The following is a 16,415-nucleotide window of genomic DNA, read 5'->3' as shown; positions in this document are numbered from 1 at the left end:
ACAGGCCTTGAAGTTTGTTTCAAGAGCCCATTAAACCAAATCTGCCTAGAAAATACGCCCAGGGAAGGAAGAAAATATGGTAACTAACTCTGTGTATATTGTATGCCTGCTTGCGAAGTGTGTGAGCATTTTGTCACTTGCATTACATGATATCCATGGGGCAGAGAAAAGGCAGAAGCAAAGCTTTCTGTGGGGCTGGGGAAGGAAAAAAGCAGACTGGTTGTAACATGACCTCAGTTTGCATAAAAGAACTTCACAATCAGATTGTGATGGCAAATCTTATGGTGCATTCCATGTCTCCAGAGAAGACCGAGAAAACCCATCTTAAGTGGGTTGCTGATGTGCGAGACTGGGTCTGAGACAGCTCGGTCATGTACTGCAGGGGGAAGCAGGAGGCATCACAGCACAACCACAGGATCGTACCCTTGTGATGGGACCACTTTGCGCCACTTTTACCAAGGGTGGGCAGCACGGAGCAGACGGTTTCAGAGGCATTCGGCTCTGCATCAGCAGCATATGCTGTAGCATTCGCTGTTCGTGTGTGCTCCAGAACACATATCACGTGAATGTTTGGGCTACAGAAGAGCCTGTGCAATTACATCCAATCCTGTCACTAGGGTGGAGCCTGGTCATCACAATTCAGAAATATTTTACAACAGACGATTACAAAATAAAAGCTTTCAGAAGTTGCAATAAGTAGGGAATAAATTGGAATACCAATTTGCAACGTCTTCATTCCCCAAAACAACTTTGATCCATATTTGTTGTACAGGTTTAACAAAACTGCTGGCCGTACCAGTCTAGTCACAGAGATCCTTTATGTTAAGCAACTCACCATAAATATAAAAGACTGATGACCATCCTATATACTGTACCAGCACACCTGCCAGCGGCATGGCGACCACTGCACCTGCGTAAGACCCTGAGGAGAAAAATGGATTAAGAAAAGATGTCAGCTACAGTAGGCAAGCCCAGCTTCCAGTGCAGATGATCCAGGCGGGTGCTCATGGGGGCAAAACTGGAGGGACCCCTCTGGCTGATAGGCACCAGGCTTTCTTGTGAATGTAGGGGAATGGGATGGCAACTGCAAAATTTAGCGTGGGGTGATGGTAAGGACTGGCCCTCACTGATGTGGGGATCACCAGTCTCATTTTGCAGCTAGCCTGTGCCCTGTAGGTAAACAGGATTTGCAAAGCTGGAACTGATGGTAAACCACCACACAGGCATAAGCGGTATGTACGGAAGTGAGGAAGCCCTCTGTCGTAGTTCAGCCCCAACGGGGACCAGACTACGCAGTCTCTCTCTCACTCCCCCCACTCTCCGAGAGAATAGGAGGAGATTTGACAAACAAAAAAAAACCAAACACGCGGGTTGAGATTGAACAAAAAGTAAATTTAACAGTAATGACAAGAAAACAATAGAGTGATGGAACACAAATACAGTATAATAGCTCACAACAGATCTCTACATCCAGTCTCTTCCAACTAGGAGAGCCTCCCTTCAGCACCCTCCTCACTTATATACTGAGCATGATGTCAGATGGGATGGAATAGCCCTTTGGCTAATTTGGGTAAATTAACCCCAGCTGTTAGCTAATTAGTTAACTATCCCAGCCATAGGGGCTACCAGCTTCAGTTCTCCACCCAGCTCAGGTAAATATTAACTCTATCCTGGCCAGAACCAGGACATTATCCACCCCTTATTCCATACCATCTACATCATGCCCAGATTCTACACTTTCCAATTAATCATCAAATTTTTCTTCCTTTTATCTACTTGTATGCAGACACACAGATGTAACTCTCTTAGTCCATGGTCCATCCTTTCAAAAGGTCTGTTGAGTTTATCCAGTCCATAACTTTGGGCTCCTTCTGTCATAACAGGCTCTCAGCATAGGACAGATGACACAGTGTTTCCTCAGGTAGTCTGTCTGGTGCAAGTGACTTAGCAAGTTCATAGTCCGGAGACTGAAGATCTGTTGGCAGGTGCTAGTAGCAAGAGCCAGTTCTGGTTGCATCACTGCTGCAATTTTTCCTATTTTATTAAAGTTCATTCTTTGTTGGTATAAACGATTTTACTATAATACTTTTGACACAACATAAGTATCTCAGGGCGTGGAGCAGGAAGAAGCAAGGAGGGACACATAATAGCTAGATAATGACATACAGTACTGTATAGTAACCGACATCAAGCACTTCAAATTATTGGCTCTTTTCACCTAAAATTAGATCTCCTTGAGGTACACATTGGACTTTCCCATCCTCCTGCATTACCCACCAAGTACACCCAGGTCCTTGAGCAAAAGCAATCCCATGCATGGGTTTGCCTTTGCCCAAGGGAGAAATGACCCAGACTGTCTTCCCCAGTATATTCCTTACATGCACCACAGGGACTTTATCCCCTTCTACAGTATGTAGAAGTTCAGATTGGGCAGGGCCAGCTCGATTGGTGGACCCCCGAGTGTTGACTAGCCAAGTGGCTTTTGCTAAATGTTTATCCCAATTTTTGAAGGTTCCACCACCCATTGCTTTCAGAGTTGTTTTCAGCAGCCCATTATACCTTTCAATTTTTCCAGAGGCTGGTGCGTGATAGGGGATGTGGTATACCCACTCGATGCCATGCTCTCTGGCCCAGGTATCTATGAGATTGTTTCGGAAGTGGGTACCATTGTCTGATTCAATTCTTTCTGGAGTGCCATGTCGCCATAAGACTTGTTTCTCAAGGCCCAGGATGGTGTTTCGGGCAGTGGCATGGGGTACAGGATATGTTTCCAGCCATCCAGTGGTTGCTTCCACCATTGTAAGTACATAGCGCTTGCCTTGGCGAGTTTGTGGGAGTGTAATGTAATCAATTTGCCAGGCCTCTCCATATTTATACTTCAGCCATCGTCCTCCATACCACAGAGGCTTTAACCGCTTGGCTTGTTTGATTGCAGCACATATTTCACATTCAAGGATAACCTGTGCAATAGTGTCCATGGTTAAATCCACCCCTCGATCACGAGCCCATTTGTATGTTGCATCTCTCCCCTGATGGCCTGAGGTATCATGGGCCCACCGAGCTAAAAATAGTTCACCCTTATGCTGCCAGTCCAGATCCACCTGAGCCACTTCAATTTTAGCAGCTTGATCCACTTGCTGGTTGTTTTGATGTTCTTCAGTGGCCCGACTCTTGGGTACGTGGGCATCTACGTGACGTACTTTTACAACCAGATGCTCTAACCGGGCAGCAATATCTTGCCACGGAGTGGCAGCCCAGATAGGTTTGCCCCGACGCTGCCAGTTGCTCTGCTTCCATTGCTTTAACCATCCCCACAGAGCGTTTGCCACCATCCATGAGTCAGTGTAGAGATAGAGCACAGGCCATTTTTCCCGTTCAGCAAGGTTTAAAGCCAGCTGGATGGCCTTCACCTCCGCAAACTGACTCGATTCACCTTGGCCTTCAGCAGCTTCTGCAACTCGGCGTGTAGGACTCCACACAGCAGCTTTCCACTTCCGATGTTTTCCTACAATACGACAGGACCCATCAGTAAATAGGGCATACCGCTTCTCATTTTCTGGGAGGTTGTTATATGGTGGGGCCTCTTCAGCACGCGTTACCTCTTCCTCTGGTGGCTTTCCAAAATCTTTGCCTTCTGGCCAGTCTGTAATTACTTCTAATATGCCTGGGCGATTGGGGTTTCCTATTCGGGCCCGCTGTGTAAGTAGTGCAACCCACTTGCTCCATGTAGCATCCGTTGCATGATGCGCAGAGGGGACCCTTCCTTTGAACATCCAGCCCAGCACTGGCAGTCGGGGTGCCAGGATGAGCTGTGCTTCAGTACCAATCACTTCTGAAGCAGCTCGAACTCCTTCGTATGCCGACAGGATTTCTTTTTCGGTTGGAGTATAGCAGGCCTCAGATCCTTTATATCCCCGGCTCCAAAACCCAAGGGGTCGACCACGAGTTTCCCCTGGTGCTTTCTGCCAGAGACTCCAGGTAGGGCCATTCTCCCCAGCTGCGGAGTAGAGCACATTTCTTACCTCTTGCCCTGTCCGGACTGGCCCGAGAGCCACCGCGTGAACAATTTCTTGTTTAATTTGTTCAAAAGCCTGCTGTTGTTCAGGGCCCCATTTAAAATCATTCTTCTTTCGGGTGACTTTATACAGAGGGCTTACAATCATACTATAATTTGGAATATGCATCCTCCAGAAACCCACAACGCCCAGGAAAGCTTGCGTTTCCTTTTTGTCAGTCGGTGCAGCCATAGCTGTTATTTTGTTGACTATATCTATTGGAATCTGACGACGCCCATCTTGCCATTTTATCCCCAAAAACTGTATCTCTCTTGCAGGTCCTTTCACCTTACATCGTTTTATGGCAAGCCCAGCTTTCAGGAGGATTTTAATTATTTTCTCCCCTTTTTGAAAAGCTTCTGCTGCTGTGTTGCCCCATACGATGATGTCATCAATGTACTGCAGGTGCTCTGGAGCGCCACCCTTTTCCAGTGCAGTCTGGATCAGCCCATGGCAGATGGTGGGGCTGTGTTTCCACCCCTGGGGCAGTCGATTCCAAGTGTACTGGACGCCCCTCCAAGTGAAAGCAAACTGCGGCCTGCATTCTGGTGCCAATGGGATTGAAAAGAACGCGTTGGCAATATCAATGGTGGCATACCACTTGGCTGCCTTGGATTCCAGTTCATACTGAAGTTCTAACATGTCTGGCACAGCAGCACTGAGTGGTGGTGTTACCTCATTCAGGCCACGATAGTCCACTGTTAACCTCCACTCTCCACTTGATTTTCTCACTGGCCATATGGGACTGTTAAAAGGTGAGTGGGACTTGCTGATCACTCCCTGGCTCTCCAGCTGATGAATCAGCTTATGGATGGGGATCAGGGAGTCTCGGTTGGTGCGATACTGCCGCCGGTGCACAGTTGTGGTAGCAATTGGCACCTGTTGTTCTTCAACCTTCAGCAACCCCACAACAGAAGGATCCTCTGACAGACCAGGCAAGGTGGACAACTGTATAATTTCCTCCATCTCTAAAGCACCTACACCAAAAGCCCACCGATACCCTTTTGGGTCCTTGAAATATCCCCTTCTGAGGTAATCTATACCAAGAATGCATGGAGCATCTGGGCCAGTCACTATGGGGTGCTTTTGCCACTCATTCCCTGTCAGGCTCACTTCAGCCTCCAATACACATAGCTGTTGGGATCCTCCTGTCACTCCAGAAATACAAATGGGTTCTGCCCCATTATATCTTGATGGCATCAAGGTACATTGTGCACCAGTATCCACTAGAGCTTTGTACTCTTGTGGGTCTGATGTGCCAGGCCATCGGATCCACACAGTCCAATAAATTCTGTTATCCCTCTCCTCCACCTGGCTGGAGGCAGGGCCTCTCTAATCCTGGCCACAGTATTCATTATTCATTTCTTTTAAATATGCATGAGAGGTCCCTTCAAGAGGGTCAGAACTAAAGCTATTCCTTCTACGCTCCCTGTTGGAGACTGGTGCAACAATTTTCCGGGGAGAACTTCTATTTGCAATGGTTTTTCCACGCAACTCACGTACCCGCGCCTCTAGGGCAGAGGTAGGCTTCCCATCCCACTCCCTCATGTCCTCTCCTTGGTCACGCAAGGTAAACCACAGGGTACCTCGCCGCGTAAACCATCTCTCTTGAGCAGGGAAACGTTTACTCCTAATAGCTGAAATATTGGCCCGTACCGGTGGGGAATGGGACATATCTGCTTTGAATTGCTGGAACTCCTGGGATAGTTTCTCCACAGCCGAGACACAGGCCCTTAGGGAGGAAGACAGGCTTTCCTCGTACTGCCGGAGTCGGCCAGCCAGTTCATCCACTGTTTCTTCCTCTCCATCTTTCCAGGTCATAACTGCCAATGAGTTGGCATATGATGATGGTGCACTTCGAACAAACTTCCGCCACATTTGTCGTGTGCACCTGACTTCATCTGGATCCTTAGGTAACTGATCATTGTCCAGGTCATCATAAATAATCTCCAGCACAGCTAATTCCCTCAGGTACTGGATACCCTTCTCCATGGTAGCCCACTTGCCTGGATGACACATTATATCCTCCTTGAAAGGATACCTCTCCTTCACACCTGACAGGAGTCGCCTCCAGAGGCTGAGGGCTTGTGTCCCTTTTCCAACTGCTTTGTCAATGCTTGCTTCTCTAGAAATGGATCCCAGTTGCCTAGCTTCTCTGCCTTCTAATTCCAAGCTATTGGCCCCATTATCCCAGCACCGCAGCAGCCAGCTGATAATGTGCTCCCCAGGATGACGGCTAAAATCTTTTCGCATGTCTCGCAGCTCGCTCAGGGATAGAAATCTGGTGCTCACTGTCTCCTTTAGGAGTTCTTCCCCTGAGGAAGAGCCTGCCTGCCGAGTTCTTCCTAGGCATGTAGCAAATAAACCTTCCTCTTCTTCCTCCTGCTCCGTCCTAAAAGGGGCTTCTTCTTCCCTCACTAAACGAGCTGACTTCCGCTTCCAAGTCTTCTTGGATACAGGGGCAACTGAAACTAGCACAGGTTCACCCTCTGATTCAGCTGCAATGCCTGTTGCTGGGGTTTGAGTACCTACATTGCAGGTCAGTTTGTTCTCCCTCACACCATGCCACGTATTAGTATCTTGCCTTAGGGTAAATCTCGGGAGGAGATTCCCAAAAAGTGGGTTTGCAGCTCTAGACAAGACTTGGCACACATTCAAAATACATAACAACAACATCATAGTGGCTTGAATATCCCCCAGATCTTTAAAGTTCTCAAAAAGTGGCTTAACTACCCTGGAAGTGAAAGAATTCGGGAAGCTGTCCACATAGGAATACCAATTTATCTCTAAGGCCATTGATGTCACCATGTCATAGATGTATATGGCATAGTATAACAGAAGGATAATTCTCATCATTTTCCCTGAGGTGATAAACACCACCACTGGGAACACGTAGTACATATAAGAGCGTAGACAATACAACAACATAACCAACCACTGCAACATCATGACCAATAACTGACAACCAATACAACAAGCACGTATAAACAAATTTGTTTCAAGCAATAAAGAAAGTCAGATCTGTTATTATCTCAACCCTTCATGCCCCACGTTGGGCGCCAAAATAACTGTCGTAGTTCAGCCCCAACGGGGACCAGACTACGCAGTCTCTCTCTCACTCCCCCCACTCTCCGAGAGAATAGGAGGAGATTTGACAAACAAAAAAAAACCAAACACGCGGGTTGAGATTGAACAAAAAGTAAATTTAACAGTAATGACAAGAAAACAATAGAGTGATGGAACACAAATACAGTATAATAGCTCACAACAGATCTCTACATCCAGTCTCTTCCAACTAGGAGAGCCTCCCTTCAGCACCCTCCTCACTTATATACTGAGCATGATGTCAGATGGGATGGAATAGCCCTTTGGCTAATTTGGGTAAATTAACCCCAGCTGTTAGCTAATTAGTTAACTATCCCAGCCATAGGGGCTACCAGCTTCAGTTCTCCACCCAGCTCAGGTAAATATTAACTCTATCCTGGCCAGAACCAGGACACCCTCCTAACCCTGTGGCATATGAGGTGAGCTCCAGAGAAGCCCAATGGCCCAAATATCAGAAGCCACCTTGGTGTCCAGAAATCCTGATTGCTACAGATGTGCTGGGAGACTCTTGTCATGGCTCTAGCCCCATGACCCCACAAGTGCTGCTGGTGGAGGGGCTGTTCAGACCAACCTGGAGTCTGTTTAACCGCGTTTAGTTCCTATCAGCGGCATGAACAAACAGCTGTAATAAATAGGCAAAAGTTGACAGGGGAAAAAAGGATTAAAAAGTGATCTGTGCCAAGGTTTCTGATTGGGAAATGTATAATACTGGTGAAATATATTTCTGAGTGACTTGTAGAAAGAGATGAGTATTTAAGTGCTTGGAAAGGAATTTCCATGAAGACCCTAGGAAGAATTCATGCAATCTGGACATTTGGGTTCAATGTAAGACAGTGCCAGTGGCTTCACATGCAAAAAGCATTGCTTTGAATTATTCTAGGAAATGAGATATTTGTGGTTTTGAGAGTGTAACATACTTTATTAATGAACATTTGGTAATGTTCTACTCATTAGTAAATACTTCTCTGCAGTGGTTCACAGTGACCTTTCTCCCATGTTGCTGTGTAATTCATTTTTCCTATGGCAATAGCAAAGCTCCAGGCAAGAATATAGTCAGAGAAACTAGAAACCTGGTTAATATGGGGTTTCCTAATTTTTCCACTATTCCTGTGCACCTTTCAAGTGCAAGAGTCAGCAATTCGTATCCACTAAAATGGGTTCTGGGCTGCAGGATGGATCTTTCTCTACCCAATGCTAGAATTTCAAGGAGAGAGCATTGAGGGTGGAGGGGCTTCCTTTTTGGTCTGTTTTTCTACAGAAAATAGAAACACCTAAATAATCACTAAATCCCGGAGTCATCTGTAGTAAAAATAAAATCCCCATAATATGAAAAGCTGCTGTTTTTTCTCTTGTTTCACTCTTCCTTTTACCCTTTCTCGTGCATTTTAGTGCTGTATTTTCCTTAGCCTTTCAGTTCCACTGCCAATGGACGGACTGTTTTTCCCTCTTTCACATTTTCTATTCAATGTTCTCTCCCAAAGACATTTATCTTCATCTGGCTTTACCCCACTACCTGCATTTATTTTCATTGTTTTCTCTTCCTCCTTTCCCAACTGTTGTCTCTTCAAAGTCTTAATATTTCTGATTTTTCTCCAGTATTAGACATCCACTCACCATTCCAATTTCCCTGTTACAAGTGGGAAGGGACTCACCTAATACAGATGATGAGAGTGTCTTAGAGGGAAATGGCAGAGTGAAGTAATGAGCAGTGCCTTTTTCTTCACTGCCAGCATAGCACATTTGAAATTACAGCAGAACCATTCCTCCTTTGTACTCTGCATATCTGGACTTTTTAAGGGGAAAAAAGCAGAGGAAGTACATTTGGATTATGCCTGACCTTCCTTACATTTAGCCATCTACTCAAATCCAGCCTGGAGCTGGTAAGGAGATACTAAGATTCACCGTTTTCCCTGGAATTAGCAGCTCATTGAAGATTGCAGGGTTACCAAAAAAAGGATGAAGACATTAGGTAGGAGACTGTATGAGGAGGGAACAGCTCAAACTAGACCTGGGAAAGGGCCAAAGAGGTGTAACACCCGCAGTAGTATTTTCTGGCAAAAAGCTGTGGTAGCACAGAGTGCTACAAAAACTGCTACCTAGAAGATGGAATTAAAAGTAGGAAACTCTTTTTTTTTTTCCTTTTCATTAGTGTGGCTGTAAGCAAAAAGAGGGTATCTTCCTTGAAGAACAAAGTGTAAAACCTCAATATTTTTGCTGCCCCTTGCTTCATAACAAGGTTTAAGGCTCTTGCCAGAGGCTAGAAACATTCCAAAGAGAATGGGAGTGTTTGATTTCTCCCATCTTTCCACTGAGTTCCTCTCCCCAAAGTCTTCTGAAATTTCCCACAAGCCGTCTTCCAGAAGGCCAGCTGTCAGCATTAGAAAGGGAATCAGAGAAGGGAGCAAAGTTCCTGTTTGTTTAGGAGGGTCAATTTATTATGTATAATAAATGGAATCTGTAAGGATGAAGCAAATGAAAACAAAAAAGAAGTGTGATTTCTCTCATGTGGCACCTCTAGATACATTTTATTTTGCTACAAAAGCCATTCTGAGGGTTGCCTTTCAATGATAAAATGGTGACATATTAGACAAGAAGACTCTAAGGTTCCTGAGCTCAGAGAATGAGCCAAATTGGTATGTGGGCAGGTGGAGCAAAGGGCAGAGGGTTTGCATTTCTCTTTTAAATCATGAAATGAACAAAATAAATCTAATAGGAATATGTACTTATGTAAACCATGTAAGCCTATCAACTTACCACAGAATGACGTAGTGGCCAACCTGCTTCTCTCCAGCGGAGGAGCCCACTTACTCCACATCCCGTGGCAGGCTGGGTAGGTGACACCCTGTCAGACATTTCACACATCATATGATTTGCTTCCACTGCATTCCTACTTGAAGCAGTTGCTGATACTGTCCACCCTGTCTAGCTGTTTGTCACTGTGGAATGATGTAGGAAGGGGTAGGTAAGCCTGGAAGAGCTCTGTTGTTTGGGTATGAAGATGTCAAACTATTCTGGATAATCACTTAAACAGTAATGTGTTCAGCGGTAAAAATGCTGTTCGGTACATGCACTGGATGGCAAAAGTAAACTGAAATAGATCGAACTGCAGCACCAGAACCTACATTTTAAAATTTCTTTTTAAGGAAACTTTAAAATATAAATCAGTATATATTTTTAAATTGTCATCCTAAATATGAGTAACAAGTGAAAATGTAGATTGATCAGAAAACTTGACTGAAAGTTCTTACGATTTTTCAGAACCAAATCTCCAAAAATAAATGAGGAACGAAAGGACCAAAATGATGAGTGCTCCTACCTCCACCAGACCTTGCAGAATCCTTACAAACATCACACAGCCATAATGCACTCTTGCTGCAGAAGGGATGAACATGTTCAGTGTAGATGTTAGAAAGATAGCTGCTCCAAATACCCTACGGAGAAAAGTAATATGAAAGGGAATACAGTTATTGTCTACTTTTCAGAAGTGATGCTGTTCCTGGGTACAGTCACAGAGAAAAGTTCGCATACCACCATCTCACCAACCCAAATGCTTGTAAAGTCCCCTTATTGGCAAAAGGGGATAAGTGCCCATGTGGACAATACATTTTCTTCTCTGAATGGAATGGAAGTTTTATACATACTTAAACAAAGGTGCTGGATTTTTCTTTGTATCAGAGGAAGAGATATGCGTGTTGATATTGGAGGGTAAGCTGTTTGTATGACTCCTGACCTAAAAGAAGCATTTGTATCCTGAGAAATACCTAAATTATATTAAATCAATGGGGTTTAACTTAAATCAGGTAAAGTTTGGTTTAAGTGCCTCTCCTAACACAGGTGTGTGCTGCTTAGTTCCAGTTACTGCTGCTGTGATGTATAACATGGCTGCTTAAGATGAACTCTTTTCCAATGTCACTTCTCTGAGTAACAGCTGCAAGTGTCCTGTGTGACTGTGACATAGAAGGGGCATTTCTACAAGAAAACTTCAGTGAAAAACATGATATAAACATTTTGTTATCCTACTTGGGAGGAGCACTTCCTGCAGCTGGGCACCAGTCAGTTGAGCCCTAAATGCACCTTGAGCCCAGTGCCTTCGGGAAACTGTTTGCAGCCTCCCAAATGTTAACACCCATTAGAGAAAAAGGCAGCAGAAACCTCTGTGTAGTAGTAATGGATCCAAGCAGCATCCCTCAAAGTCCAGGCCACTCAGATACCCTGAGATGCCCAGCTACTGAAATGACATCTGGGGACCTCATTTGACAACTGAGCCTGCTGCACCACTGAAACCAAGAAAGAGACTGGGAACAACCAGCTGGATCATTGAAATTACTGCCATTAGTAGGAATGAGCTGTACTTGATTTATTAGATTTTGTGTATATTCACATCTGGCTGACTGAAGCCTCAGATTTCCTTTCTGTGCAATGAATAGGGTTCAGTAGCTGCGCCATGCAATCGCTGAATACCAACAGTTCATTGCTCCAGCATCTGTGGATGAGGATCCTCTCTAAGATCCTGTTACAGTACTGAAAAATATCAGAACTGGTAGTAGGAGTTCTCCACAACTGCCAAGCACCATTTAAATTGAATGGATTGCTGCTGACCCTCAGTAGTTTACTGTCTTCTTTGTGTTGTCTGCCATTCAAAGTAACCATGTCTGGCTCCCTGCAGACTGCCTTTGTGTGGGAGATCTTTCATTCTGCAGATAGAAAGTTGTGGTGATCGGTGACCCTGGGGACCACAGCACTTAGGAGATGGGAGGTCAGCCTCAAGCTGCCCTGTCTTGCACTAAGAGTCAAGGTGACACCTTGAGAATAAAGCAGCCCCTTTTGTTAATGGCCCTCAGCTCCTAGCTACACTGATGTTAGCTAGCAACATGCTGCTCTTTGTGGACCACCATTCATGTTTCTTTTTCAAACTACTCTAATTCAGTGATGTTTTAACAAGTTTTGAATTGTCTTTTTATGTGTGAGGCATTTCAAAAAGACTCATTAAGCATCATTCTGATATATGAATGGTATTAGACAGATATTTGATTTGAAATGGTATGATTTGGACAACAGCAGTATTTCTGTTTTGATTTTTCTGCCAACGACATACACAGATCTTGTTATGCATAGCTGTTTATCATGCTCTACTTCAAAATATTTATAAACTTTTAAAATATTTTGTTGCCATTCTTTTCTTCTTTTTTAAATAAGGATTTCAATTGTTTACATCTCAATCTCTTATTGAAAACTTATCCACAGGAATATACATCACTTTATTTTTTTGATCTGGGCTTGTTATTCACGGTAGTATTAATGGCAGTATTACAGCGCGAAGAATCTACAGTCAGAGATCAACACTCTTTTATCTAAATTCTATATGCCTATCAACAAAAAAACCAGTCCATGCCTAGACAGCTCATAATTTGAATGACAAGAAAGCACTCAACAGATCAACATAAAAGCAAAGAGGCTGGATATGCTGGCAGAGGGAAGTGACAAAGGAATGGATTTATACAGAAAGTGGTCTGAAAATCTGAACTGGAATACAAAGCCTATGATCATATCTTGACATTTAGGAGACTGCTTTCAAAGCCAAGTAAACATTTAGCTGAGAAATGAGTATTATTTAGCTCTCTATTATGATCAGTGAAGAAAAGAGTTTTGCTCCTTGCATCCATGTCACTAATAGAAATATCAGATCTGTTACCATAACGCTATTGACAGTTTCAGGGAACTACAGCAAATTATGTAAATTAATAAACACGTGAAAGAATAAACCATAAGAAAGAGAGTGTTTAATTATCCAGGCAGCTAGCTCTGAAGACTGAGTTTCCAATCTCTGCTACTTCATTTCATGCCAGCGCTTAATATGCCTAGGTGGTAAATGCATCGTTTATACTGAGTTAAAAACCAGTCACTCTTCTGCTACTATTTAAGAGGATGAATGGTGTTTCCACATTTCTAGCAGTTCACTGCCATTTATCCCAAAGACATCAGTCCCCACCGTGACTAAAAATATCCCAATTCCGTTCTGTTCATTCATATATTCTTCTCTCCTCTCTGCCATGATCCCTGGCCAGCTGCCACTTTGGGATCAAAACAACTTCTTCAGTGACGGACTCCTCTGCCCAGCAGGGTGCTGTTACTGAAAACTTATATCAGGAGATGCCTTATGTTTCATGTATCCTTGTCACCACCAAACAATGATGAAATAATGTGTGGATGCATGTTTGAGGATAAGCAGCAAGTTAAAGGGACATTGTCACTAAATGGTTCATGAACTTTTTGGTGGAATGCAGCAAATAACATAGTATTAGATGGTTTTGGTGCAAAATCCTAAAGCACTCTGTATTTTCAGCTGTTCTGACATCCATTTGAATCCCTCATTATTACAGATAACTATTTGTATTAGAGAAGTGCCTGGGGTGGGGGCATCCATGTTTGTTGAAGATTGTGCAGTGCTGAGCAGGATTTAAACAGGTGACAAAAAAAGTCTATACCTAAATCTGTAATGTCAATAAAAGATAGAAATACTACATGTAATTGCCAGAGTGCAACTGGGACAAAAGAAAACATGTGCCTTTCTAGGGGTGGTGGGTTCACAGACTGGCCCCAGATCTCCTGGTTTCCTGCCATGTGTCTTAGCAAGCAAGCAACACCTCTGAAACAGAAACTCGGCACAACTGTTGAATCTACCTGAGCTGAAATTGGTTCAGTAAGCAAGGAATAAAGGAAAAATATGGTGTTAGCCAGACCTGTGAATCCTATTTCCACAAATAGAATTTCTCTTTGAGACAAGCCTTTGAGATATTGTTGCTCCTCGGCAAATGTTAATTGTATTCTACTCCTAAACCTAGTTACGATCATCAAACCCATAGTTTTATGTTGTATTACAGTATCAGATTAAGTCTGAAAGTCTCATGGGGACAGAAACATAGCTTTCTGTGCATACGCACCACACTTACCTAAGGAAGTAGTCAGCTGATAGAATACATTGAGTTACAGAGTAAACATGGTTGATTTTACTGTTTGCAAGAAAATAAAGGAAACAAAAGCCAAATTAGTAATATGCTGAATTATTCAGCCAACAGTGTGCATATCTGTGTTTTGGGGCCCTTCTGCTGCAAAAGCTGATGGCAAGACTGGTGAGCCTATGGAAATTATTAAGTTTAGCTAATTTGTTTGGCTTATTTAGCAGATGAAAAAAAAACTCTGCTTAGGCACTTTTGTGTGGTAGAGAAATAAATAATTGAGGATGTTAGCAGTGTTGAAGAAGCAGTGTTGAAGAAGCAAACTGAACTCTAAGTAATTTTGCTTATGGACAGAGGGGAGTAGGAACTGAACTTCTTGGCAATTCTGTGGGATGACTCTGTCCTGGAGTCATTTCCATAAGGGCATATGGGTGGGAAGAACTCCCAGGTGGTCTTGTAACCCCTATAGCTCTTTGCAGAATGCAGAGAGCAAAGTACTTTGATTTGGGGCAAAAAAAAAAATATATAACTAGTCTTAAAGACCCTTTCCAATTCTGAAAGTGTTTGCAGATAAGTGTTTGCAGATAAGTCACATCTTGTTTGCAAGATCTGTAGATCCCAAATGCTTTCATGAGCTCATTCACCACCAGATGTCTTCAGACATTTTCCCTCTCTCTATTGTGATCATATTCCAAGTTCTGAAGATTTTTTTAAGTAAAGCTCAAAAACAAAATTATCTTTGGCAAAATTAACTGCTTTTCTTACTTTCAGTTTCAAAAGCAGTTGAATTTTAAAAAGTCAGCCCACAAACACAACGAACATAGAAAAAATCTGTATAGATGCTCACAGTTTTCCAAACAAAAATCATGAAGCTCTCTTAGAAGTTCTAGACAGTCCTAATTACAGACATCAGTACTATATCCAGCCATGGTGAGGCTATCCATGTACACAAGGATGGATTTGTGTCTTCAGAACATAAATAGTTCTGTAATGCCTACATGCCCATCTTCAGTCTACGGGGAATTTTTAAAGGAGAAAAGTCAAATTTTGTGGGAAAATTTTTGTTCGAGGTTAAGTTGAGCTAAAAAGCACTAAGGCAATTTCTGAAAGACAAACGCTTTCTCTGAAGCATTAAGTGTGATTTTCCTAACACTCTCCAGAAAGCATTCTTGTTTAGAGAACAAAAAATGCATAAATATTTGAAATGAACACACTAAATTAGGAGGATCATAATGGAAATCTAGTGCCATTTTTGGTTATAGACCTAAATACTGCACGTTCAGTTTCAGATGTGCATTCCTGAAACATGTTAATTCGCACTGCCAGTAATCATCATTTAAACAGTGTAAAACAGTCATCAGGCTGTAAAACTTACTTCTTTTGATTATTGTTTTTTTACCTGTTAGCAGCCAGTTTGTTTGAGATGAATCCTCCTGGAATTTGTGTCACAATGTAACCCCAGAAAAAAGAGCCATGAATGAGTCCCACTGTCTCTGGATCCCAGTTGAATTGGGCTTTCTGTAAAGGAAACGGAAAAAATGCTGCAAGACGAAGTATACTCATTGTAAGATAACCATGATTTGGAAGTCACAAAGAAGTCACTCATCCTCCAAATCAAGGCAGTCTCTTTACACTGGTGTTGCAAGCTAGAATCATAAGCATGATGTCTGATCTTTGCAGATCGATAGTTCCTATGACCATGAGACATGCAGACAGGCATCCTTTTAACTTTGGAAATTTGCTATAGACACTTTCTGCCATTTTCTTTACCAAAAGTTAAAATATTTGTGAGAAAAAGCTGATGAGTAATTGCACAGCTCTTCACTCAGCTCTAGAAACATGACAGAAGGTATCTACCTCTCTGGAATATGTGTTTTGTTTTAGGGAATGTGCTGAAAAACAAAGGATATCCATGGGATAGGGGAAACAATAGTTTGATGTGTGTCACTTTGATGATTTTGCAATGGGGTCTGCTCAGAACAATGAAAGGAAGATGGTTTCTCACCTGTAGCTCTGGTTTTCCATTAACGTAAACAGTGTTATTGTTCACCATTTCCACGATGGCAACACCCAGGTTGCACCTAATTCCGAAGGAGATGCAAAAGCCCAGACCACTCATTATAGCGATGATGTAGCGCTTGGGCAGCCCACAGCAGTGGCAATCACACGGTGCTGGCTTGCGAGTGCTTGCCCGCACAGGCCGCCCCTCTTCCGTTAGCTCAATGTGATCCTCCTCTACGTTGGTGCCGTCGATTTTCCTAAACAGATGAAGAAAGAGAAAATTAAAATGCCTTATTAT

At 43.2% G+C, this 16,415-nt stretch overlaps 1 protein-coding gene across 1 annotated transcript in view; it reads right to left on the bottom strand.

Moving 5' to 3' along the window:
• SLC17A8 (solute carrier family 17 member 8) overlaps nt 1-16,415 on the bottom strand; it is a 30,277-nt gene that overhangs the window by 7,910 nt on the left and 5,952 nt on the right. Inside the window, exons 2-6 of the mRNA XM_010117075.2 lie at nt 16,122-16,374; nt 15,516-15,634; nt 10,477-10,591; nt 9,915-10,002; nt 836-922 (exon numbers count right to left, since the gene is read on the bottom strand). Coding sequence (XP_010115377.2) covers nt 836-922; nt 9,915-10,002; nt 10,477-10,591; nt 15,516-15,634; nt 16,122-16,374 — 662 coding nt within the window. The remainder of the gene's footprint in view (nt 1-835; nt 923-9,914; nt 10,003-10,476; nt 10,592-15,515; nt 15,635-16,121; nt 16,375-16,415) is intronic.

The sequence above is a fragment of the Chlamydotis macqueenii genome, chromosome 1, assembly GCF_036417535.1.
Source record: "Chlamydotis macqueenii isolate bChlMac1 chromosome 1, bChlMac1.mat, whole genome shotgun sequence".
In the NCBI taxonomy this organism is placed as follows: domain Eukaryota; kingdom Metazoa; phylum Chordata; class Aves; order Otidiformes; family Otididae; genus Chlamydotis; species Chlamydotis macqueenii.
This window is presented reverse-complemented; position numbering and strand designations above follow the sequence as displayed.